The following is a 27,611-nucleotide window of genomic DNA, read 5'->3' as shown; positions in this document are numbered from 1 at the left end:
TAAACAAAAGTATGGTGATTAACAACCTCTTTACAATCCTAAAAAAGGAGATCATTTAGAAGGACACTAGTACATCTTTTTCTCAAACAAATAAGGCATCCTGTTGGCAAACACAAATAAAACACAAGGTCATGTTGAACGTAATACATTCACTGTCTCAGCTAAAGTACTTGACACACTAGCTAGCACACTAAGAAAGCTATGATAGCACGTATAAAGGTTGGAAAGGCACCGAAAGGAGAGCTCTACCACTTCCAGTTCTAAAAGTCGGGTAAGCTGTGTTTAACACTGCATGTAGTCTACTTATAAATTTTATTCTTTAAAATGTATAATGTGGTTAGATTTTTGTTTCAACAAATCAGTTAATCAAGTGCTAGTTTAATAAGAAATTTATTTTCATGAATCGGAAAATTACAGCAGTGTCTAACACAACCCCATTATAAAGCTAAACTAATTCTAGTACTGAATGCATATTCTGGATAACACTGAAGCAAATCTGTATAAACAAAAACGGTTACCTCAAGATAGAATTCACAATAGAAATTCAATATACAACTAAATAAGATTTACTGAAAATAATGAAAAGTGTAGTACAGATACATCAAACATAATTGTAATCACATTTTCCTTGTGAAAAATACAACTATTAGTGAAATAAAATGTACAATTGAAAAATTTTCCAAAGGAAAAACAGTATAAAGGAAAATACTTTTCTTTCAGATAGGGAAAATAGTATGTCATTGTTTCTTTCATCACAATATAATTTGACACAAAAAGCAGTTATAGAATTGCACCAATTCCATATCCAGTTTCCTGAACATGTTAAGAGTAAAAGGAGTTCATAAAGCAGAATGCAGTTTCTGAATTTTATATTTTAAATTGATGATATAGAATGTCACAGCACACCAGATCTGTTTACATATTGTACAATACTTTCCATTTTGTGGCCAGACATGAACACAAACATGATTTCTGCCACCTTTCTTTCATTCTGGTGTTTAGTCAGAGTCAGGAAAAAATAATCAAGCTACTTAAGTGTTATCTCTCTAGTAATTAAGAAAAATTATATTTAGTGCATGCTTCATCATTTGTCAAAAAACATTTGTGAAAATAAAACTCAGTTACCCAATGGATTACAAAATAGAAAAATCATTCATTAGGATAAAAATGTGGTGGGATGTAGGTCCATTTCCGAAGGACTGACTTCCTTGGCAGCACCACTGTCCTTCAGCAGAGGTCAAGTAAGCAAGTTCCAAGGTCAAAGCAGGTGTGCCTGCAGAAGGCCACTGCTTGACGTTTGATTATCTGAGGCCCTAGACCCTCCACCATTTCTTTAGTGCTATAAAATAGACGGAATTTTCGTGGAAATGTTAGGAACATTTCTGCTGTACATGATTTAGAAGTTCTCCAAACTTTTCAAATAGGTCTTCTACCCATTTTACATTTTTCATACAAAGTTGAACAATTTCTTCCTGTCCTAAATCTTCATTTTTTTTCTGCACAGAGGAGATCTAAAATAAAGAGAATTGCCACATTAGCTTATACCTACCAATTTATAAGCTCCCCATAAGGGCTTGCTATTTCTATATCCTGAATGAAAAGAGAACAAGTAGTACTGATCTTCAAAAAAAAAATCCCCATGGAGAATAATTATTCCATATTAAAACTGGATGAAGTCCAATCCTATCATTTTGGCCCCATGGGGGCAAGGGAAGAAGGCTAGGAAAAGTGGTTCAAACTTTCTCAATTCCTTTCAATTGTGTTAAAAGCAGAATGACAAAATTTGGATCAGTTCTTCATTTCAGAACATTGTAAAAACAGTCAACATATTTTGCATGACCACCTTTGCTTTTTTCTTTGCTAAGTAAAGGTTAGATTTATGAACATCTTCCAGTAGCAGACCATGATGAAATGTATCAGTTATAGCTTTGAGTAAACTTAACCTTTTTAAATTAAAAAACTGGTAGTGCTGGTCAAAAAAGGTAGTACTGTCTACAACCATTTAAACACCACAAGGTGGTATTGTCATACATAATTTCTGAGCAACTTAAATTATGATACTCTCATAAAAACTACAACTAAATTTTAACTATCATTTCTTCATGCCAAGGCACAGAAATCCTATTTCTCTATAAGTAAGTGGGATAGGGCCAATTTAGTGATAAGGAAGACAGTGATATACCGGCAGTGACTAAACTGAATGAAAATAGGATCAACATACATTATGAAAGAAGAAAATACAATAAAATTGCATTTAGTATGGCAATGTAAAGCAAGCACTAACAACTTGAAAACATTACCACTTATAGCTCATGTGAGAGGTGGAGAGCCTTAGATTAATCTGAGCACAATAAATAACAGATGTTCAGAACAATCTTCTAGTCGTTATTTACAGGAGAATATAGACACATGCACTTTTATTTATAGTTGGAAAAATTATTTTATTGATTTTAGAGAGGGGGAGAGAGAGAGGGAGAAGGAGAGGGAGAGAGAGTGAGAAAGAAAGAGGAAGGGGGGAGGGAGAGAGAGAAAACAATTTGTTATTCCCCTTATTTATGCAGTTATTGGTTGATATTTGTATGTGCCCTGACTGGGGATATAATCACAACCTTGGTGTATCAGGATGACACTCTAACCAACCAAGCTACCCAGCCAGGGCAACACATAACACTTTTAAACAGTTCTCTTTAACACATTAAAAAATACTATAGCTACAGCCCTGGCTGGTGTGGCTGGTTCGATTCCTGGTCAGGGCACCTGCCTGGGTTGCAGGCCAATGGATGTATATCTCTCACACATCGATGTTTCTCTCTCTCTCTCTCTGTCTCTCCCTCCTTTCCCCTCTCTCTATAAATAAATAAAATCTTTAAAAAATACTTTAGCTACAGTCTCCTTAAAGTTTGGAAAAACATACATTTGTTTTAAAAATTAAATAAAAAAATAATTACCTCATCTTTACATATCAGGTAAACGTGGTACTTATAATGATGGAGTGAATGATACAAAGAATATAACTGTATTTTCTCTGGATCAACAGCAAACTCCTATAAGAAAACAGTTTATAGATATATTTATTTCATGAAGCATCTTAGCTAAGAATACTTTTAAGAAAATACTAGACCAAAGTCTCAATAGCAATCTTAAAAGTGACTTGTATGGCCAGATATTAGTCTGTATTAATAAGCTACTATTAATAAGAGTCTTAATTTAAAATAAGAATTTAAATTGCATTTTAAAATCTTCACTTTTTTCCTGAGTATAAATATATACTATTGAAAAATACTTAACCATTATAGAAAAGTTTAAACAGCACACATATAAGATGACTTACAGAGTTAAAGAATCCTATAATTTTTGGTTTAGGGATAAACAAGGTTAACAGTATTACATATTTTTCCATGTTTTCCCCATGTATAACACACATTAATGCTAATTTTGTAATGCAAAGGTATCATTCTATACAAATTCTTCTGCAATTATATTTTTATAACTTTTTAAAAAACCTAACTAAACTTGGATATCTTTCTATTTATTATATATACCATACCCCAATATAAATTACACGAGGGCAGAGAATTTTGACCATTTTTTACTGTTATATTCCTTGTATTTAGAACTGTATTTGGCATATTACTGGCACTTAAAAAATGTTTCTGGAAAGAATGAATGAATCTCTTCTTTTTCTGAAAAGGTGTTAATTTAGACCATGCTCAAAAATGAGTGAATTCCTATTTTAATAATTTTATAGATATATAATTAACATTGAATCTTATGGAATGTATGCATGCTCATTTATATGTATGCATTTGTATCCAATGACAAAAATGATGTAAAAATATAAATACAAGCATGGGAATATCTGCTCTTTAGGCCAGAGCTGCTCATTCCTACCTGAGAAAAATTCACATTTAAAAACAACAATATAGTAAAATGTTTTTTACAATATTTTAAGTAGGAATTAAATTAACAACCAGAAGAAGTATAATTACATCAATGAATATATACTTACTTGTGCAGATTTAGTGGTTGTTTTAGAAGTCCTTAGAGTTTTCTTATTATAAGCTTTGCCATTCATTTTTATTTTAGAAATAGCAGATCCCCCACTTTTTGCTTTAGAGTCTCGATTAATTATTGTTAGTTCAGGAAAACTTTCCAAAGCATTCTTTAAAATAAAGCAAAAACAATTGATAACAGAAGAAAACTAATCTATATTACTTCCAGCTATTCAAATTTTATTTAGAAAAACATAGAAATTGAGGGAGGGGGGCAAGGGGCTGGGTATAGGTGGAAAAGGGGGGGAAAAAGCAAGAACAACACTAATAGTGTAAACAAAAAATAAAGGAAACAAAAAACAAGCATAGAAATGTGTACATATGTGTACATATACACACAAATATATGTGGGGGGGCGCTAATAGGGTGTGAATCTATACAGTACACAAATACACACAAGTGGGGTATTAAACATTGCCAGATTCTTTGTAGCTCCTCCCATCAAGATGGGAATGTAACTAGACTTACTGTGGTCATTTTGTAATATACACAAATATTGAATCTCTGTTATGTTCCTGAAGCTAATATAATATTGTATGCAATTATAACTCAATGAAAAAATGCGGAATCTATTTCTTCATCCCTTGAATCTGGGTCAACCTTATAACATGCTTTAAGCAATAGCACATGACACAGGGAACTCCTGAATGAGGCAGAAGTTTTTTGTTATAAAGCCTTTCTGGCTTCAAGGTAGGGGAAAGAGGGACATACAGATGCTTTTAACTTCTGATGGGGTTATGTTCTGACAAACCCTAAGCTGAAAATACTGTTAAGTCAAAAATGTGTTTAATACTATAGTGCAGAGCATTGTTGTTTACCCTCATGATCATATGTTTGATGGGGAGCTGGTGGCTCCCTGCATATTTTAGCCCAAGATCCAAATTTAAAACTTGAAGGACAGCTTCTACTAAATGCATAGCTTTTACACCATATTAAAGTCAAGAAATTAAGCTGAGCCATTGTAAATCTATTTAAGTTTCTTCAAAACCCTATCAGTTGAACCACTATTAACTCTCTGAAACTCAGCCAAGCCATGGGTCAGGGTGAGAACAGAGGGAAACAGAAGCATTGTAATGTTCCTCTGGGTTCACCATCTCTCTCGCTGCTTTTGACTATAGCAAAAGCAGTTGTGAAATGAGAGTGTAAAACAGAGTTGGATGAGTTCTCTGACCACAGTGATATAATAATTACCACTGACAATTTAGTAGCCAAATGGCAGAATTAGTTCCAGTCCATTCTTCCAAAAGCCATGGGCATATTTATGCCCTTACCTACTAGGAAATCATACTGACACGAAAAGCTACAAACTATAACTAAAGGATATGTGTAGCTAAACTTAACTAGTTTGAATAGTATTAAAATTGAGCTACTAGTATCATTTACTGAATATTTGATACTAGAAGGGCTCCCATGATATTTATTTTCCTGCATTGTTTATTATACAGAATGTAGTTTTCATTTGATAAGCTCTTTTTCAAACCCCGCATGAGGTCCCAAGCACCTGGTATTGTGACCCCAACAATAGTGCATTTTTAAACAGATAACCTAATGTTTTTAGACACAAGTGTAGGAAGGAACTAAGTTTTATTTAATAGACACAGTAAAATTTTTGGCATTTCCTACCAGAGTGAGTTATCATTAATTTCCAGCTTCATTCTCTTAGATTATTTGTTCTTTTATTATTATATATTCTGGTGCTTTCCATGTAAAACATGCCCAGGCTTGACCTACTTTTTACAACAAATGGAATTTAGAGACAGGAAAAAAAAAGGTTTCTATACCAGGTCAGTGGAGATGAAAGGAGAAAATTCAAATGATCTTTCTAAAAAGCGTAAGATGCTAAAGATGATTGGAAGTACATAGGTTTCAAAGGAAAACAGATAGATCATTAACTTCAAATGGCTTTTAGGATTCCTAAAATTAACAGTATCATCACAGGGAGTGATACTTAAAACAATCCACTGTTTGTAATATTTTACATCAAATCATTCTAACTCAGTACTATGTGTGTATTGTAGCTCTAAAATGCAAATTGCTAATAATGAAAATTATCAAAATTAACTATAATTTAAAAAATATAAATTTTGTGTTTTTCTGTGAAAATAACAGTATGAAAACTAATTTTTCACTTGTTTATCATAAAGTATTGCATAAGCTTTAAATATCTACTGAATCTATTAAATTCCAAGTGCAGGCTTAATTTTAATACAAGTTATTGGAGAATTGGTTTGACTATTTTAAAAGTAGCCCAAACTGGTCATTATGAAGATTTAATAAATCTTTAGAAAACACACATCTAATAACATTCTCTTGTCTCTAGAAAACATGGTATTTGAAGACAGCATTTAAGTGGAAAATACTTGACTAGGAGTCAGCAGACGAATTCTTAGTAATGGCTTTCTTACCAGCTTCTGACATTTTTTTCTCTGCAAGTGCACGTCAGTGAAAAATACAGGACTACCAGGAGAGTTTGGTGTCGATTCACTTCGAACTCAGTCTCACAGCCTTAACTTTTATCTAGCTAAAATGAAGTTAATTTTCACTTTTATGTGGCGTTCAGATAAAACTGGGGTGTTAAAAAGCTATGCATATTACCCAAAGGAGCTGAAACTTAAGTCCACACAAAATCCTGTACATGGGTGTATACAGCAGCTTTATTGATAATTGCCAGGATGAGGAAGCAACCAAGATATCCTTCAGTAGGTGAATAAACTGGTACATTCAGACAATGGATTATTATTCAGCGCTAAAAAGAAATGAACCATCAAGCTACTGAAAGCCCCGGCAGTAACTTATATGCATTATTACTTATATGCATAAGTGAAAGAAGCCAATTTTAAAAGGCTACATACTGTATGTTTTCAACTATGTGACATTCTGGAAAAGGTAAAACAATGGAGACAGTAAAAAGATCACTAGTTGCCAGACAGTGGGGGGAAGAGATAGATAGAGCACAGAGGACTTTTAGGGCAGTGAAACTACTCTACTAAAATACTGTCATAGTGGACACGTCTTACACATTTGTCCAGCCCATGAAACGTACAACACTGTCCGGTAAACTGTGGCCCCCGGGTTATAATGAGTGTCAGTGCAGGTTCACTGGAGTGGGAAACGCACCATTCTGGCGGGAGATGGTAACTGGGGAAGTTGTTCGTGTGTGGGGACAGGAATTAATTTTGCTGTGAATCTAAAACTTCTCTAAAAAATAAACTCTATTAATAAAAAGAAAAGCTATAAAATGTGTAAAAAAAATTTCCCCTTCACTAAATAGACTCAAATGCTCCTAAATGTTATTATACTTGGAATAAGAAAAGCTACATTTTTATATAGCTAAGTGGTTTATATGATAAGTTTTCTGAGTTTAGATTTAGCTTACTGTCATTTTATATTTCTGATAATACCAAAAACGATTTGTAGTGGCAAGATATACTAACAGATACAAGTATATATCTTTCCTATCATTACGTGAGGATTAATTTTCCCTCAGATATTGATTGGGTAAATCAAGCAAGTAAGGGAATTTATTTATTTATTTTTCTTTTATAACTTTTTTAAAATTTTAATTGTTGTTCAAGTACAGTTTTCTGTTTTTTACTCCCATCCCAGCCCACCCCTCAAGTAAAGGGAATTTTGATAACTGTGCTAAGTGGCCAATTCTAATTATAGACGAAATGTGAAAAACTTGAAAAGGTTCAAAAGTAAAAAGACTGAAATACAGTAGTAGTTTAAAGGATTTTTTAAAACACTCGAGAACTATTCTATAGAAGGAATACTACATGAATTTAAGTCTGAAAAATGAATTTAAGCAGAAAAAGCAAAGATTAAGAATGTGTTTAATAAAAAAGACAAGCTAAAAAGACTCATAATGAATAAAAGTCAAATTTTTATTGGTTAAGAAATTTTATTAAATGGAAAAGAACTTTCATAAATTTTCCTTCCTATTTAAGACTGTGACTGCCACTGAGTTTGCTAATAAATCATCTGAACAAAATACCTTGAATGGCTGATCCAAATGAAGATTCAAAAGAAGTCTCTTTCGGTTATCATTCAGCATGCTATCTATTTTTTTCATATGAGGCAAAAGTAGCTCATCTAAAACAAGATAAAAATTTATTGTAACAGGATAAACTATCAACACAAAAACTTGTTAAAACCCAACTTTTCTCAAAACATTAATATATTAAATTAAGTTCAGACATTAAATTCACTGGGTTATATAAAGTACTGCTTTAAAAAAAATAGGACGCGAAGTTTTTAGAATAAAAGCGAACTTGAAATAGATTTACAATAGCCAGGTGAGAAAGAAATAACATGACAGAATCCAAAGTGCTAGGTTTTTTTGCCCTGTCTCTGCCACCAAAAATGACTGATGGCAAGCTAATTCCTCCAGACCTCATTTACCATCTGTACAACAATAGTATTACAACCATTATATATTTAACATTATAAAGTTTTATAAAATACTACAAATGATATTCTTAAATCACTAGTTTGTGGGAAAGAAAAAGTAGGGGAAGAAAAATGATCAAAATCCAGTTTCAAGAACATAAGAGTCAACATACTATTTTAGAAAAGGATAGAGTAAAAGTAAAACAAAAGATTCCAACCCAAAACTTGTTGCTTCCTTTTTTACCCCTTTGAAACTTTATAAGGTCTTTTAAGGAAAGCACCTTGTAGTGTAAGTTAATTACTTTTGGTGCTATATTAAATATTTTAGGTTACTAGATAATTTCTAGGTGATATGTTTTATAACACTAATCAGCTATAATGACCTTTCTGAAAATGTATAAGCCTCAGGATCTAGTTATGAATTTCAGAGCTGAATAAAGCCACTCCTTATGTATTGTGGATAAAAACACAAGCAAAGTAACCAGTAAAAGAACACTTCCTAGAATTGAAGACAAAGTCTTCAGTGAGGAACACTTTCTATGGCAATACCTGATAGTGGTCTTTTATCTTTCTAGTAGTGATTAATTCTATTCAAACACTGTAAGAGGTATATTTCACAAAAACAAATTTCAAACATTTGTGGATTATTTTAAAATATAACCATTAAAATCTTTCCCCTTTCCATGAAATGGAGAAAAATCAGAAAACAATGAAAAAAATCATTTAAAACACAACTGTCCAGAAATGACCACTACTAAGAGATGAATTTTATGATGCAAGGAGTTTTGATTGAGAGAGAAAACAATCAATGGCAAAAATAACTTGGGGAATTAACTATTGGGTTTTAATCATGGCTCATCTAACTTGTTCTATAACTTTGGAAAATACACTTTATCTCTTTGAACCTTAGTCTACAAAACAAATATTTTAGACTAGATAATCTCTAAATCTCTTCCAGCTCTACCTGATTCTAAAATGACTGAGGTATGGATTACTGTCTCTGACTATATAGTCAAAAAAGGAATGGACCAGAAATGGTAAGACCTTGGATTTTAATCCTTTCTCTGCTACTTGCAAGTTGTGGGCCCTTAGGCAATTCACTTAACCTCCAAGATTCACAGCTTCACTGCCTACATCCACCAAAAAGGATGTCTAAGTTGTTCTGAGATTGAAATGGAATTTGGAAATAATAAAACAATATATATTATTAGGCATTGCTGTTGAAATATATTGTTACTGTCCTTTGATCTTACACTGGTTCATTTTGATGTAATGAAAAGTGGCTCCTTGACCCTTTCATTCCTTATTTCAGTTGTCCTTGGTGAACGCTAAAGTAGCTGAAGGCTAAATATTAGTAAGCAATATTAGCTATGTGAATTACTAGTTTATCTCATTTATCAATTTGTGGAAGGGGACCACATTCTAAACCTGACAAGCTCAGGGGAACCCTGCATGGCAGCCTTTCAAACTCAGAGACCTAAAGTAAGCACACAGGTCTGAAATTAAAACTTTTTTTAAAGTATATTTTATTGATTATGCTATTACAGTTGTCCCTTCCCCCCTTTATTCCCCTCTGCCCTGCACACCCCATCCCACCTATATTCCCCCCTTTAGTTCATGTCCATGGGTCATACATGTAAGTTCTTTGGCTTCTACATTTCCTACACTATTCTTAACCTCCCCCTGTCTATGTTCTACCTACCATTTATGCCACTTATACTCTACCTTTTCTCCCTCTCTCCCCCTTCCACTCCCCTGCTGATAACCCTCCACGGGTTCTCCATTTCTGTGATTCTGTTCCTGTTCTAGTTGATTGATTAGTTTGTTTTTGTTTTAGGTGTGGTTGTTAATAACTTTTGTTTGTTGTCATTTTACTGGTCATATTTTTGATCTTCTTTTTCTTAGATAAGTCCCCTTAACATTTCATATAATAAGGGCTTGGTGATGATGAACTCCTTTTACTTGATCTTATCTGCCCTTCCATTCTAAATGATAGCTTTGCTGGGTAGAGCAATCTGGGATGTAGGGCCTTGCCTTTCATGACTTGGAATACTTCTTTCCAGCCCCTTCTTGCCTGCAAGGTTTCTTTTGAGAAATCAGCTGACAGTCTTATGGGGACTCCTTTGTAGGTAACTGTCTCCTTTTCTTTTGCTGCTTTTAAGATTCTCTCCTTATCTTTCATCTCAGGTAATGTCATTGTTATGCGCCTTGGTGTGTGCTTCCTTGGGTCCAACATCTTTGGGACTCTCTGAGGTTCCTGGAAGTCTATTTCCTTTGCCAGCTTGGGGAAGTTCTCCATTATTTTTTCAAATAAGTTTTCAATTTTTTGTTCTTCCTCTTCTCCTTCTGGTACCCCTATGATTCGGATGTTGGAACATTTAAAGATGTCCTGGAGGTTCCTAATACTCTCCTTATTTTTTTGAATTCTTGTTTCTTCATTCTGTTCTGGTTAAATGTTTCTTTCTTCCTTCTGGTCCACACAGTTGATTTGAGTACCAGTTTCCTTCCTGTCACTGTTGGCTCCCTGTACATTTTCCTTTATTCCATTTAGCATACCTTTCACTTTTTCCTCTATTTTGCGACCATATTCCACCAATTTTGTGGGCATCCTGATTACCAGTGTTTTGAACTATGCATCTAATAGATTGGCTAGCTCTTCATCGCTTAGTTGTATTTTTTCTGGAGCTTTGCTTTTATCTGTTCTTTCATTTGGGCCATTTTTTGTGTGTGTGACCTCAGCACTCATTCTGTTGTAAGGGGCAGAGCCTTAGGCATTCACCAGGGCGAGACGACCATGTCACTGCATTTTGACACTGTACATAGGGGAGGGGTGTGAGAGGGAACAATGGTGCTTGCTATGCTCTCTGCAAGTTTTCAGTCACTTCCCCCACTACCCACAATCAAATTGGGCCCTTCTGGTGCTGATTCCTGGGTGGGTGGGCTTGTGTACGTTCTAGGACCCTGTAGGTCTCTCCAGCGAACTCTCCTGTGAGGATGGGAGTTTCTCCTGCTGCCTCAACCCCCACAAGTGTTTTCAATCAGAGGCTTTGAGGCTTTATTTCCCCACACTGGAAGCCTGGGTTGCGAGATCTGTCTCACTCCCTAGTTGTTCTTCCCAGTTTATCTGCACTTGAATGTGGGACCACTCAGTCCAAAATCTGCCTTGCTGGGTCTTCCAGCTGCCACCTTGCTGTGAGTCCTCTCTGCCCCGCTGCCTGTCTCTGCCCCTCCTACCAGGCTAGATGAATGTTTCTTCTTTTACTCCTTGGTTGTTGGACTTCCATACAGTTCGATTTTCTGGCAGTTCTGGTTGTTTTTTGTTTTTAAATTTGTTGTTTTCCTTCTTGTGGTTGTTCAAAGAGGCCCAGTGTGTCTACCTACTCCTCCATCTTGGCCGGAAGTCCATATCCAGTAGTTTATTTGAAATTAAAACTTTCTAACAAAAAGGAGTTCGTGGCTGGTATCCATCTTTTGTTAGGGGAAAAAAAACCTGAGCCATTATTTTCCCCTAACAAAGGTCAGTCTTTACTTTAATTGAGCCTGTCTGCTGTCTTTTTGCACGTGTGACCACATACCTTCAGGATGTCAAATTTCTTTTCTGGACCCCTCAAACACAGAGGAGACCACAAATCCCCTCATTGTTATTGTTATCATGTTAATTGTTGACTAGTATCTGTCCTGTACCCACCTGTGTAAAAGTGTCTCATTTTACTTTTTATCCGATCCCAGAGGTCCTGCCTCCCTAATCTATTGCCAAAGGATTTCATGTCACCCACTTACCCTGCCTCTTTTGATTGTAATGTATAAATTGAGATGCAAAACTGCCATTCTCTGAATCATTATCTAAACTTGTTGATATTTTGCTTTCCAGCAATTGTGAGTTTGGCTCAAATAAACTAACCAAAAATTCTCCACGTTTGAATATTTCTTAGATTGATGTTTACTTTGTGTAGTTGGCAGGATTCCACAGAAGCCCAACCAGGATCACCTTGCAGACCCACTCTCTCTCTGGATACCCGCAGAGGCTTATTATGCCTCACCAGCTCCTTGTTTTGCAAAGGGTGAACCTGGATGAGTTTCAGTTGGAATTCTGTACTTCCCTGTTTTAAGGTGTGAGGGCCTGACTTTTTAAATCCGCGCAGTAGAACTAAGATTAAGGGTTGGCAGAACCCAATTTAAGGTGGGACTGGAGGGAAAAATGGGTGGCTGGTTTTAATTTTGGCTTTTCAATTGGAATTGCTTTTTGACAGTCTGACATGCAGACTCTACAGATCCCAAAATAAAACTAAAATTAAGATGGGAAATTGTGCTTCCAAGGCCAGAAAATCCCAGACCCTGGCCCTCATTAATATTCCTCGTAGGATGCCTTGATGTGCGTTACAGAAATCGGAAGATTTAACTATTAGAAGTGATATAAACTTAAAGTGGCCAATAAGCAGTTTTCTTTTGATGCCTAAATTAATTTTTTGCACGCAAAATTAGAAAAATGCTGGCTCTAAAATTAAACTGAATGTATGAGAAGCATAGCTTGATTTAGAAATTGGAATCTTCTCAAAGAAGCAGTGAAATTCTTTTAAAAAGTTAGTAAGAAATTTTAGAGACTGTCTCAGAGCTAAAAGCAGTTTCTGAAGCTAATAAATGCCACCGCTTTATTCCTCCCCTCTAAGACTCTGATACCAAAGTCTGTCTTTGAAATGCAAATATTTGGTCTCCAAGAACTCTTATCTGGACCATTTCTTAAAATGCAAAATTTTTGGATGGTAAATCTTATCAAAAGGGTTGGGGAAAATACCTTAGCCATATCTGATCAAATCAATTTATTTCAGCTATTCCTTTCTAAATTAGTCATTTTAAAAAATGGAACCTCTTTTTTAAAAAAAGATTTTACTTCTTTTGGAGAGAGGGGAAGGGAGAGGAAAACATCAATGTGTGGTTGCCTCTTGAATGCCCCCCAATATGGATCTGGCCCACAACCCAGACATGTGCCCTGACTGGGAATTGAAACGGTGACCCTTTGGTTTGAAGGCTGGAGCTTAATCCACTGAGCCACTCTTTCTAGGGCTAAATTACTGAATTTTGATTAGTTATTGGGTATATAAATATTTTTGAAATGCTAAGACACTGATTGCTAGACAAGTCTTGGATCCCCCTGCTTTTGGCTTTTGTTGCAAAGAGGCTTTGGAGTGCATTTGAAGCTGTTAATGAGTCTTGTTAATGTCTGTTAGCAGTGTGTTTCTTGAAAGTAAGCTTACTCACCAATAGAAGAACCTATGTTTCTATAGGTTTTGTGTTCATAAAAGTCAACATAGGGAATACTGTTTGGTTTTTTTTTGTTATAATTGGAAACAGGGTTTCTAAAAGTTAAGAATTAAAATTATGTGGGAAAGACATTGAGTGGTTTTGATAATCGAAGGCATAAAATGGAAACATTCTTCAGGGAAAAGGAGGAAAGTGAGTTCTAAAGATATTTATTTCTGAATGGGTAAGGTTTATAAAAATGTGAAAGCTGTACAAGTATTATAGAACGTTGTGAAGGTTTTAGGCGTTCATGAAAATTTTAAGTTTGTAACATTAAGCTAAAACCTTAAGCAGCTAAAGTTGCTCTTGCCTTCTCAACAAAAATTAGTAATGCAATTTATATGTATGGTCTTGATGTAATATATGTTCATCTGTATATCATTTGTAGTGCTCCGCACCCCCCCGCCACCCCTGCCTCTGGATGGCATTACTAGGGTATATTTTATTGGCCTAAAGAAATTACGGTAAATATTTATGTAAACAAAGCAGGATCCTATGGTCTGGACAAAATATTTAATATTAAAACCAGTGTAAGTTTGATTAATGTGTTTTAGAGTTATTACCATAATATGTTTGTTTTACCTGGAGTTACAAAAAGGTTTATGTTATCATCTTTTGGTTAAGTATATTTGACAAACCTTCCCAAAGTTTAAATTTTAAGAGAACTTTTTAATCAAGAAATAACTTTGCATCATTCCCGTGGGTTCTAAAATACCTCGAGAATTTATTCTCTTCTTATAAAATTTTTGAGATGCTTGAAGTTACTTGGGAAGCTCTGCCAAAATAACAATAACTATGTTCTGATTATACACCTTTTTGCTTTCACCTGGGGAGATTACAAATTTACTTAACAGTATTGCCTCAGGAATATAGGGGACTTTAGTCCCACTTACTGTCTTAGATACTAAAAGCTGATTTAAGTAATGTTAAATTTCCTAGAAATTCTATTCTAATCCAATATGTGAATGATTTAATTTATGGTCTAGGAAATCACTAGACTCCCAAAAAGATAAGCGATTCTGTTTGCCCAAAGCAAAATACTTTTGGTTATCTAATACCTAAAGATGGACTACTAATTAACCCTGAAAGACTCAAAGGAATATCTTTTCCTCTTTTAAAAACAATAAAACATCTTAGAGGATTCCTCAGTTTTGACTGGATATTGTCACAGTTGGATTCCAAATTTTTATTAACGGCGCAGCCCCTGTATGTCTTCTTAAAATCAAACTGATCGGACCACCTTTTTGTTCCTAGGAATGGTTTATAGGAAACTCCTTAATAATGCTGATTTAATTCAGTTTACAGATGCATCTTTGAAAAAATAAACAGGAATGTTACTGAGCTGGATATGCATTAAGTTCCATGATGGGCATAATACAATTCTTATTTACCTAAATAAAATCTGCCCAATAAGGCTAATGAAGTTTTTCAATTGGCTGAAGATCAAATAGTCAGGATTTACACTGACAATAGCTATGCCTTTGATGCAGCTCACAATCTGAATATTGTTAAAGCAGCAAGGCTTCTTCATTTTCTCAGGGCAGACCATAAAGAAAGTGTTGAAAAATTATTAGACGTTATACAGAAATTAACACAATTGACAATTATCAAAATTTCAAGGCTTTCTGCAGCTACCAGCATGAAAACAAAAGGAAATTTAGCCGATGCTGCTAGACAGACAGCACTGAATAACCAAATTATACAGACCTGAGAATGTTCCTTCTTACTAATTAAAACAAAAAAGAGAAAAAATGTCTCTTTTATAGTTTCAATGGATAACTGCAAAAGAAAGCAGAATATGGCAACAAAAGAAGAAACCTTTGCTCCAGGCAAACAGATCTGGCTTGGACCCCCAATCAAAACTGAATCTTACTTATAGAAGATTAATTACCTATACTATACTTTTAACATGTATCAGCTAAAATTAGCACCCTACAGGATGATTTCGTAGAGTTAACAATATTACTGAAAACCTAGAGCTCACAAAGTATACAACAAATGTCCTGTCTATAGGCCCCCAAAATTATTCCATGGGTCCCAAGAACATTTCCCACTTCCTTTTAGATCCATTTTGATATGGTAATTGGATTTAATCCAAATGCTACCATCTCAAGAATGAAAAAATAGTATTAGTTATGATTTTGTATGGGTTGAGGTATTCCCTTACAGAACAATACCTTTAAAGGGAGGTAAATTATTATTATTATTTGTTTTAAAAAATCAATTCCAAATTAGGGAATTCCCTCCAAGTTGGTGACTGAGGGACTCCTTTTACTTAACAATACAACCCATTCATATTTGGCCTCTTCTACAGCATTTTTCACTGTATCACCCCCAGTTGTCTGGATTGGTAAAATATACAGGTAATACAATAAAAACTCAACTAGATAAATATGCAGAGACTTCTAATCTCCCTTGGTTAGAAGCTCTCCTCACAGTACTCCTCAACCTGAAATCTATAATAAACCCTTCCCCTTATGAAAAGTCAGTAGCCACCCTATAAATCTAGATAAAGGGACATATAAATCAGCTTTAATAAAAGGAGATACTGTACATTTATTAAGGGCTCATTAACCATCTTACAAGGACTATAAATTAATAACATTCTTCAATACATTCCTGGGAGATGAAGACTTCAAAAATCACAACTTACAACCAAAAGACTTTTGTCCGTTGGAAAAAAAAAAACATTAAAGACTATCCAACATTGTTGGAAGGGGCCTAACTGCAAAAGGATATTTGCCTGTCTCTGACACTTGTCTCTCCACCTACAATGGAAATCAAAGGCTTCCCAGGAATGAGAAGTCAGACCCCAGAGACAACTATCCCAAAACATCAAGGCCTGTGTACCTACAAATTAATGTTACACTGTTTCTTTGATTGTCTTTAACTATCTTCAAATATTGATAACTGTATTTGTTTGTTCCTTAAGAGTTTTATCAAACCTTGTATTATATATACAGCCCAACTGTTATTTGTTAAAAGTATATAAAATAACTTTTGTACTGTCAGTACTACTCTTGTAAGGTTTTGAAATTTAGAAGAAATGCTATTGTAAAAACAGATGTGTATTTTTGTTTTAGTTGTATTATTTTGTTTATATTACAGTTGTCCCAAATTTTTTGCCTTTGACCCCTCTACCCAGCCCCCACCCCCACTCCCACTCCCTCAGACAATTCCCACACTGTTGTCCACATCCATGAGTCTTGCATATATGCTCTTTGGCTACACTCTTCCCTGTGCTGTACTTTATATTCCCATGACTATTCTATACTACTAGTTTGTACTTTTTAATCCCTTCACCTTTTTCACCCATGCCCCCAACCCCACTCCCATTTGGAAACCATCATAACATTCTCTGTATCTATTCTTTCTGTTCTGCTTTAAATTTTTTTAAAATTTATTTTTAGAGAGATGGGATAGGAGGGAGAAAGAAACACCAATATATGAGAGACACATTAAAAGGCTGCCTCTCGCATGCCCCCAAGAACCTGGCTCACAACCCAGGCAGGTGCTCTGACCAGGAATTGAACTGGTGACCCTGTTTGTTGGCTGGCACTCAGTCCACTGAGCCACACCAGCCAGGGCTCTGTTCTGCTTGTTTATTTTGTTTTTTTTAGTCAGTTGTTGATAGATATGTATTTATTGCCATTTCATTGTTCATGGTTTTTATTCTTCTTGAAGACTCTTTAACATTTTATATAATACAGGTTTGGTGATGAACTCCTCTAGCTTTCCCTTATCTGTGAAGCTCTTTATATGCCCTTTGATTCTAAATGATAGCTTTTCTGGGTAGGGCAATCTTGGCTGTAGGACTGTTTTTCATGACTGTGAATAATTCTTGCCAATCCCTACCAGCCTGCAGTTTCTTTTGAGAAATCAGCTGACAGTTTTATGGGGGTTCCCTTGTAGATAACTGCTTTTAAGATTCTCCTTCTCTTTGTATTTAATCTTTTGCATTTTAATTATGTCTTGGAGTGGCCTCTCTGGGTCCATCTTCTTTGGGACTGCCTGTGCTTCCTGGATTTGTGTGCCTATTTCCTTTACCAAGTTAGGAAGTTTTTCTTTCATTGTTTTTTTCAAATAGGTTTCCAATTTCTTGCTCTTTTTCTTCTCTTTACACCATCCTTATGATGCAACTTGAAGTTGTCCCAGAGGCTCCTTACACTATCCTCATTTTTCACGGGGGAGTGGATTCTTTTTTTTTCCTTGCTGTTCTAATCGGTTATTTTTGCCTCCTTATGTTCCAAATTGCTGACTTGATTCTTGGCTTCATCCACTCTACTGCTGATTCCCTGTAATTGTGCTTTATTTCAATCAGTGCACCCTTTGTTTCTGATTGCATCTTTTTTATGCTATTGAGGTCCTCACTAAGTTCCTTAAGCGTCCTTATAACATGTGTTTTCAACTCTGCATCTAGTAGATTGCTTGTCTCCATTTTGTTTAGTTCTTTTTCTGGAGTTTTGTTCTGTTCCATTTGGGCCATGTTTGTCTCTTCATTTTGGCAGCCTCCCTGTGTTTGTTTTTAGGTATTAAGTGGAGCTACTGTGTTTCCCAGGTGTGATACAGTAGGTGTCCAGTGACCCAGCCTCCCCTAGTACCTAAGCTGGGTACTCACTGAGTGGGCTGTGTATAGCCTCCTGTTGTATGAAGTTGAGCCTTGATTGCTGTTGGCATCTCCAAGGTCAGCTACCACCTGTGTTCTGTCTGTGGTCACACAGCATTAGCTACAAAGCAATCCGCAGATGGCTGCTACTTGTGCTGGGCCTAGAGGTTCCCAGTAGAGGCCAAGCTGTTAACCACAGACATCTGCTTCTAGTGCCAGGCCTGGGGCAACTTAGTGAAAGGTATGGGGTTCACTGAAGCCAAATGCTGCTTGTTTGAGATAATTTAGGAAAATCTGAAGCATCAGCCAAGACAAGCCATCTGTATGGAAAAGCCACAAAACAACTTGGGTGGGTCAGGGCCTCAGGGAAACCACCAGGTTGGGGTAAGCAGTGTGACCCAGGTTGATGGAGTCTCAGATATTGTACCCTGTTGCTGGCTCTGTGGTGGGAGGGCTCAGGAAAAGAACAATGGTCTCTGTCAGCACATCTGTTTGGGAGAAAGCTACCTGTCTCTCACCATGATGCCAGATAATTCAGCTCCTCCCTGTATGTCTCTGATGCCTTTCAAGCTGCTGCCCCAGTGCTGTGGCTCAAGAGTAAATCTGAGCACATCTGTGTGCAGGTCCTTTAAGAACTGCCTGGGATTCCAGCATTTTCTGCCTTCCAAAGCCTCAATCCCTACTGGTTTTTACAGCCAGAAGTCACTGGACTTATCTTCCTGGCACTATAACCTTGGCCTTGGAAGCCTGTTGTGGGGCTGGGATCCCTGGCCCCAGAAATAGCCCTCTGGATTTTTATCTGCCATATGTGGGTATGGGACCTGACCCTCCTACAAATCTTGATGTGGTTTCTTCAATTTCATAGTTGTAGGACTTCCATTTAGTTCCGTTTATGAGGGGTTTGAATGGTTGTTTTTTCTATAGCTTAGTTGTAACTTTGATGTGGCTGTGTGAAGAGGCGAGCTGTGTTTACCTATGCCACCATCTTGACCGGTTGTCTGATGTACATATTTATAAAGGTTATAAAAAATTGTCCTAAATATGCCTACCACATAACCCAACAAATTCTACTAACTGTTGCTTCAAATAAGAGCTGAAATGAAAATGTAAAAAAATTTTAAAAATCTGGAAAAAAGCTGAAATGAGTATAAAAACATGGCTATCCATAACTGCTGCTGAGGCACAGAAAAATTTACTTACAAAACTCTTCCTGTTAACTTGGATTCGGAGATTTTTAAATGGTAATTATAATTTAAAACATTGTGTTCTTACAGCCTTGGATCTAACTTAAGGTTACACCTTCCAATTACACAACTATTGGAAATCAAATTAATAACTGCACTTGAGTGCTTCCATTGGGAAGTAAATGGTCTATAATAAATAAAAACCCATCTCATGTCAGATTATGAAAACTGAAAAGGTATATGATGTACCCTTAAACTGTAAGTGAATGGTATACTAGATACAAAATATAAAAAAAACGAGGGGGGTGGGCTGGGATGGGAGTAAAACACAGAAAACTGTACTGGAACCACAATTGAAATAAAATAAAAAAAAATAAGTAAAAAAATACACCCCCCCCCCCCCAAAAGCCAGAAACAAAACAAACAAAAAATAAGATGAGACAGTCAACAAAATCTGAATTGTGATAACTCAGGTTAGAAATGATCCAGAGTTTTTCTTAATAAAGGTCCATAAGACCTGACAGCTTCCCATTTACCTGCATTTCACTTTGGAAAAAATTTGGCCAAGACTTCCATCCAAGGTTACAGTCTTGCCCCATTGCCAATGATAAATCACTCAATAAGACAAACACCAACACTAGAGCTTCCTGAGAGTAACCCTTCCTAGCAAAATGGACCCTGTTATCCAACAAAAGGTTGGTCATCAGTGCATACTGTGAACTGATTTACAAGGAAAAGGAGATGTGGGGGAAAAAGCTATACGCTCAACCTGACAAGCGGAGGGGAGCCTGCTTGGTGGCCTCTCAAACTCTGACACTTAAACTGACCACATAGAAAAGTTTTAAACCTAACTAAAAGCAGTTCATGGCAGGTAGTCATGTCCTGGGCCGGAATTTTTGCCTAACAAAGGTTAGTCTCTACCTTAACTGAGCCTCTCTGTTGTCTTTTTGCATCTATGACAACATACTTTCCAAATGTCGTATTTCCTTTTTCCAGACCCCTCAAAGCACAAGCTGGCACCAGGGGGAAACCAAAAATCCCTTCATTGTTACTGTTATCACGCTAATTGCTGGCTATTATCTATCTTGTACCCACTTGTGTAAGAGTGTCTACCATTTTACTTTTTATCCAATCCCAGGTTTCCCCACTTTGCTTACTCCTGCCTCCCTAATCTATTGCCAATGCATTTCATGTAACTCAGTTACCAGCCTCTTTTGATTGTAATGTATAAATTAAGGTGCAAAACTGTCATTCTCTGTAGCATTATCTCAACTTGTTGAGCTTTTGCTTCCCAGCAACTGCTGTCAGTTTAGCTCAAATAAACTAACCAAAAATTCTCTATAGGGTTAAATGTTTCTTATGTTGACAATTTCATCTCTATTTTACTACAAAAAATACTAATGTAAATGTAAAGGAATAATATTAAAGAATAAACCCAATGTATATATTTTACTATTAATAGATTAGAAAATAATTACTCTGTTAAGTATCTTTTACTGGACACAAATATACAGTTTTATTTTTATACCATTATTATTTGATTCATCTTTCCAGTTATTTGAAAACAAAATATATCGATATCTGGATCTTTCATGTAATACAGACATTTAGTAAAATATTATGAGGATGATAAAGATTCTAGAATTGAAAGAAACTATTGGGTAGTTGCTTATATTCCCCATGAGTAGAAATTGATAAAAATACATCCAATATTAAGTTGTTCAAGTACCCAGACAATTCATGAAAAGAAATTACCATTTTATAGAATTTATATACACATCATGGATTTGTTAACTGAAAGTATAGGTATATATTAAAAATATATATATTAAACACATAACTAAAAGACAAATAAAAGATCCAGAAAGTACTACCCAAGAAAGTACTACTTAGCAGACTGTACCATTGCTCTTCTCTAAGGCTTGCATTGTGTCAGGGTCCAAGGCAATGCTAACAAGCAATTCCATGTAACTCTTAAAGGTTTCCTTCATTGCTCTTGTGTTCAAAAAACGAGTGACAAAAGGAGCTGGAGGATCAAATTCTGGGAGGGAGAAAAGATGAAATATTAAATATTCCTTCCTCACAAATTTAAAGCATATTTCTCTATAACAAGACTGTATAAGAAGATTAAAGGTTGTAAAGAAAATTTCTCAAATTAGGGTTCTCCCACTCTGCCCTAAAATCACCCAGGTGAAAAACTGACATGGTTTCCACATCTCAATTGCTTGTAGAGCTTTTAAAACAAAACAAAACAAAACAAACCACCCCCCAGGTTGTTAGACTTATTGAAACAGTCTTTTGGTGGAGAGGTAGTTGCAATGAAGCTTAAATATATTTTACAGAAGGTTCCTAGGTGACTCTGAAGTGGAAACATCAGCCTCATTGGACCCTATTTGTCCGCCCTGGACCCACCACAGACATCAGGTGCTGGGTTGTGTTACTCCAGAATGGTGGTTTCTCTGTACTTAAGTAGTAAAGAAACTGTAAGACATCCAGTGGACGAATTAACAGATATTTCTTCTTTTCACTTCTATACTCATATCACTATAAAAGTCTGGACTAGAGCCCTGGCTGGTGTGGCTCCGTGAATTGAATGCCAGCCTATGAACCAAAGGGTCACCAGTTTGATTCCCAATCAGGGCACAGGCCCAGGTTTCAGGCCAGGTCCCCAGTAGGGGGCGAACAAGAAGCAACTGCACATTGATGTTTCTCTCCCTCTCTTCCTCTCTCTCTACAAACAGGTAAATAAAATCTTTAAAAAAGAAAATTCTAGACTAGGGCCAAGACATTAAAAAAATTTTAATGTAAACATAGCCGTTGCTTAGAGAAAATTTCTCTAAAATTCGATGGCAATAACTGCAAGATTATAAGTATCAATTTTGTTTTTCCCATTCCAATGTATGACCATTATCACAGATTTTAACAACAGTTACTGTTTCACGATATTAAGACGTTATATATTTTTCTTACTCTGCTGACATTTGAAAATGTGGGGTATAAATGCTGGTGTCTTACTTAGCGTGAATTAAGGGAGTGACACCATAACTGTCTAGCAGCCATATATTTGCCATGATTTTGTCATCTCACTGCCATGAATTTGAAGGGGGAAAAAAGCCAATTCATGTACTAGTCCATGATAAAGCAGTAAAAATTAATTGTATTGTATCTTTCCTCTTGAGTAATAACTTAATATTGTTAATAGTAGTATGCAGTGTAATGAAATAAGAGGTATATATAAAGCATTTCTGCTATGAAATATGATGGTAATGTCCAGGAAGACTATCCATACAATTGTTTGAGTCACAAAATAAACTAGACACTCCCCACCCCCCATGGGACACCATTTTTATCTGAAAGAATGACTGACAGACACAGCAGGCCTATTCAGATTAGGTACTTAGCAAACATTTTTCTTAAATATTAATGAAATGAATCTGTTACTACCAGGAAAATAATGGTATTTATTGCAAATAATAAAATTTGAAATTTGAAGTGAAAATTAGAATTCTGAAAAACATACCTACCACTGTGATCTTGACAATGTCCCAAAACTTAAGGACTTCACCAGTGAGAACAGTGATGGTATTAATAAATGTTAGTTTTGGTACTATAAACATGTATGACCAAAATGTAAGCTAAAACCATGAAACCTTACAAGAAAATGTAGTAGTAAATCTTTAGGACCTTGGATTTGGCAGTGAATTCTAAATATGACACAGAAAGCATGAGCAGTAGAAAAAATATATTTGGCTTCATTAGAATTTCAAACTTTGTGTGCATTAAAGGACATTAGCAAAAAAGTGAAATGTCAAACTACAAAATGGAACAAAATATTTCAAAATCATATATAGTTATACCTCAGTACTCATCGGCTTCAGACCTCATCAAACCCTGTACTCTTCACATTTTGACAAGAAAATGTTTCAGCACTTGGCGCTTGCTTGGGACTCCTTACACTTACTAGAACTTGTATGAGTTACCACACTGCAGGAGAAAATGCTTTATCATTCAGTACTTGTCAATTTCAGCATTTGTCACAAGTTCCAGAATGAATTAACGATGAGTACTAAGGTACCACACTATCTAATAAGGGTTTAATATCTAGAATACACACACAAAAAGACTGCCTAAAACTCAAGAAAAGGAGAAATGACCCAATTAAAAAGTGGGCAAAGGATTTCAATAGACATTTCTGCAAAGATAAGCAAATACATGGAAAGATGTTCAAAGACATTAGTGGTTAGGGAAATACAAATCAAAATCACAATGAGATATTTACAATAACAATTGTTGGTGAGGATGTGAAGAAATAGGAACCCTTATGCACTGTTGGGAGGAATATAAAATGGTGCAGCCATATAGAAAATAGTTTGGTGGCTCCTCAAAAAGCTAAACATACAATTATCATATAACTCAGCAATTCCACTCATAAGGTATACACCCTATAGAATTGAAAAGAAGGACACAAACAGATATCTGTATGCCAGTGTTCGATGCAGCATTATTTATAATAGCCAAAAGGTGGAAACAATCCAAGTGTCCATCAATAGATAACAAAATGAACATACAGTGGATACACTTACAATGTAATAATACACAGCCATAAAAAGGAATGAAGTTCTTTTACATGCTATAACCTGGATGAACCTTGAAAACATGCTAACTGAAACAAGCCAGGTACATTTACATGAGATATTTAGTATAGAGGCTTAATAGTTACAAAGTTTCTGTTTGGGATGAAGAGAAGTTTTGGAAATAGCTGTGGTAGTTGCATAATAATGTGAATAAATTAATGCCACTGAGTTGTACACTTTAAAATGGTTAACAAGGCAAATTTTGTTACATTTTACAACTTTTTAAAATGTGAAAAACTGGCCCTGCATGAGCGTGAATCACTTGGTTGAAGCATTATCCCACACACCAAAAGGCTGTGGGTTTGATACCCTGTCAGGGCACATACCTGGGTTATATGTTCCATCCCCAGTTGGGGCACATATGGAAGGCAGTCAATTGGTGTTTCTCTCTCTCTCTCCCCCCTCCCTCTCTCTATAAAAATCAATAAATATATATCCTTCGGTGAGAATTTTTTAAAAAGTGAAAAAAATGAAATAGAATATGTATGTCAATGAGCAAACAAACCAATGAAATGTTATAAAATCATTTATGGATAAAAGATATATTCAAAAGGTAGGATAAACCAAGATTTTAATGTAACAAGCAAGAAAAGTTGAAGAAACTACCACTTGTCAAGTTTATCAAGTAAAAAACTTTCCTTGAGTAGCAAATAAAAATATCCATAATTATCTGAGAAGGTAATTAAAATACTCCTTTTCCCAACTACATATCTATGTAAGGCTGGGTTTTCTTCACATGCCTTAACCAAATTATGTAACAAACTAAATGTAGAACCAAATATGAAAATGCTATTCTTCTAAATACTGTTAACTTAAGAACACACAATTGTTCAAAAAACTTATTACCTAATAGATTTATTTTAAATAAATATTTTTAAAATTTCTATTTAATTGATGATATTTGGTAAATATCAATTAATCCACAAAAGCTAAGTGTTTTGGAATCCTCAGTACATTTGAAGATTATAAAGAAGTTCTGAAACAGTTTGAAAACCATCAGCTTATAAATTTATATTTATTATTAATATTTGTTTTTTTAATAAAAAGTACTAGAAACTTTTGCCTAACTTTAAGTGACACCTAGTGGTAACTCATGTTACCAATGAAACCAATTTTATCATTTAAGAAGGAAAAAGAAAAGTTTTATCTTGATTGTCCTTTGGGGAATTTAATGTAAGCTCAGAACCCAAACCTCTGTATTCTAAACAGGATGTAGGAATGCTAACTGCAAAAATTATGTATAATGCTTTGCTTACATACTAAAAGCATTAAATTTCTTTAGAAATTTTGATAAGCACATTTCTAAACAACCATTCCTAAGTAGGATTTAAAAACAATACATTTTAAGTCAACTTTTGCACCAAAGTTTTCAAAAAAATATTTTATTTATTTTAGAGAGAGGGGAAGTGAAGGAGAAAGAGGGGGAGAGAAACATCAATGTGCAAGAGAAACATTGATTGGTTGCCTCTCACAGGCTCTCTCTCAACCAGGGACCTGATCCGCAACCCAGGCAATTGCCAGGAATCAAACTGGTGGCCTTTTGGTTTGCAGGACAACACCCAGCACACTGAGCCACACCAGTCAGGGCTGAAAAAGAATTTTTGAGATGATTCTTTTCCAATTCAAATAATTTCTAAGATGAGCTCCCAAGCAATGATACTTACAATGTCAGAAACCATTCTCAATAAACAGCACCCCCAGTACCCAATTCATCGTTCAAGTTCTGCCAAGATTATAAATTCAGTTTCTCAAATGCATCCCCTCCCCTCCCATCCATCCATCCATCCATCCATCCATCCATCCATCCATCCCTGCTGCCACAAGTTAGGTTCAGACTTTCAATTTATAAGTGAACTATGGAGTCTTGTAATTCAGTTTCAAATTTCTCATGAAGCTTCCTACTTAAATCCTTCCAAAGACTCCTTTGCTTACAGGATCCAGAGCTTTTTGACTTTAGCATGACACACAGTTTTCCATCAACCTTTCATCTTTTTCTTCCTACTTTCAACTTTATGCTCTAGAGGAGGGGCCAGCAAACGTTCTCTGTAAATGGCCAGATAGTAAAGACTTGAGGCTTTAAGGGTCATATGCTCTCTGTAATAACAACTACTCAAACCTGCCAACTGCCACTTGCAGTTGGAAAGCAATTTTATGAAAATATGCAAATGGATCAGTTTTCTAATAAAACTGTATTTATAAAACAGGCTGCAGATTAGATCTGGCTCTCTGGCCATAGTTTGCACATTTGCTCTAGACTACTGAAACATTTGACATTTCTTGTGTATATTATACAGGAAGTACTGATGCATTCTTGTGTTTTACAAGCACCTCAGGTTTTACTTATAATAAAGTAAGTATCTATATCCAGCCTACATAAATGTTATTTGATGTCCTTGTTTTTAAGAATGTACAATGGTTCTAAGGTAAAAAAAGAAAATTGATAACTGTTAATCTATTTCATCCTTTTCATGTTACAAAAGTAAGGCACAGAGCGGTTACCTAGCTTAGCCATGGGCAAACAGCTGGCTAGTGGCAGTATGCATTGTAGTATATATTATATACTATATAGTATAGTAGTATGCATTTATAATTGATAAAGATTCCATATAGATGGACGTATACATTATTATATAACTATATATAGTTTCAGAGTTGCTCCTTCCTAGGTTTTACTGTTGTAGCATAAACACAAACTCTGAAGTTTAGAATTAGAGGACTCTTAGTAAATCATGTGATCTAACACTCATCCTACCCAAAGAGGTGAGATAGCTGTCATTCTAAGGCTAGAATTCATAATGTTCTTTCACTTCACTGCATTTTCTATTTCACAAAGCTGTATGCGTAAGCAAACTGCTCAGGGAAAGTAAATTTATTTTTATAAAAGTCTAAGCAGAACTTACTAGGTAGCTAAATCCCCTAAAAAAATAAATCCTGAATTGTCAGCATCACTGCTCCTCCCCATTTATGCAGATAATTTAAGTAATGAAGGTATTCATTTCATGGAGAACTCACCCTCATCATCACTATTAGAATGGATTTCAGGAGATGACTCAGATTGGGATGATGAAAATTCTTCTTTCCATTTCTTCCGTTTCTTTGGTGGTGGCTCAGCCTTTACTTTTAGCTGTTTACCTTTGGGTTTTATGGAAGGGGCTTTTGTAGTTGTAGTTTTTGGTGTTGGAGGATCAGAAGTTTTACTGCTATTACTAGGCTTAGCCTGAACAGTTCTGCAATGTTATAAACAGACTTCATTAACACACTGAAACTTTGATAAATTAAAATAAATTAGACAAAAGGAAAAAAAAAGAGGGAGGTGGGGACTGGTTGAAAGGTGAGGGGATTAGTCAAAGAACATGTATGAATGACCTGTGCACATGGACAATGGTGTGGGGATTGACTATGGGAATGGGGGGTGGGCCCTGGTGGGGAGTGGGAAAAAAATTGGGAA

At 35.5% G+C, this 27,611-nt stretch overlaps 1 protein-coding gene across 5 annotated transcripts in view; it reads right to left on the bottom strand.

Moving 5' to 3' along the window:
• Positions 1-374: 374 nt before the first annotated feature.
• QSER1 (glutamine and serine rich 1) overlaps positions 375-27,611 on the bottom strand; it is a 66,570-nt gene continuing 39,333 nt past the window's right edge. For all 5 annotated transcript variants that reach the window (XM_045825205.1, XM_045825206.1, XM_045825207.1 and 2 more), the window contains 6 exons: positions 27,176-27,390; positions 21,433-21,570; positions 8,047-8,144; positions 4,010-4,162; positions 2,949-3,044; positions 375-1,511 (listed from right to left, as the gene is read on the bottom strand). In XM_045825205.1, the coding sequence (XP_045681161.1) occupies positions 1,371-1,511; positions 2,949-3,044; positions 4,010-4,162; positions 8,047-8,144; positions 21,433-21,570; positions 27,176-27,390 (841 nt within the window). In that variant the 3' untranslated portion in view covers positions 375-1,370. The remainder of the gene's footprint in view (positions 1,512-2,948; positions 3,045-4,009; positions 4,163-8,046; positions 8,145-21,432; positions 21,571-27,175; positions 27,391-27,611) is intronic.

Source organism: Phyllostomus hastatus, unplaced genomic scaffold (assembly GCF_019186645.2).
Source record: "Phyllostomus hastatus isolate PE091 unplaced genomic scaffold, TTU_PhHast_1.1 phas_scaffold_585, whole genome shotgun sequence".
Classification (NCBI taxonomy): Eukaryota; Metazoa; Chordata; class Mammalia; order Chiroptera; family Phyllostomidae; genus Phyllostomus; species Phyllostomus hastatus.
The sequence above is the reverse complement of the archived record's forward strand: the minus strand, read 5'-3'. Positions and strand labels throughout refer to the sequence as shown.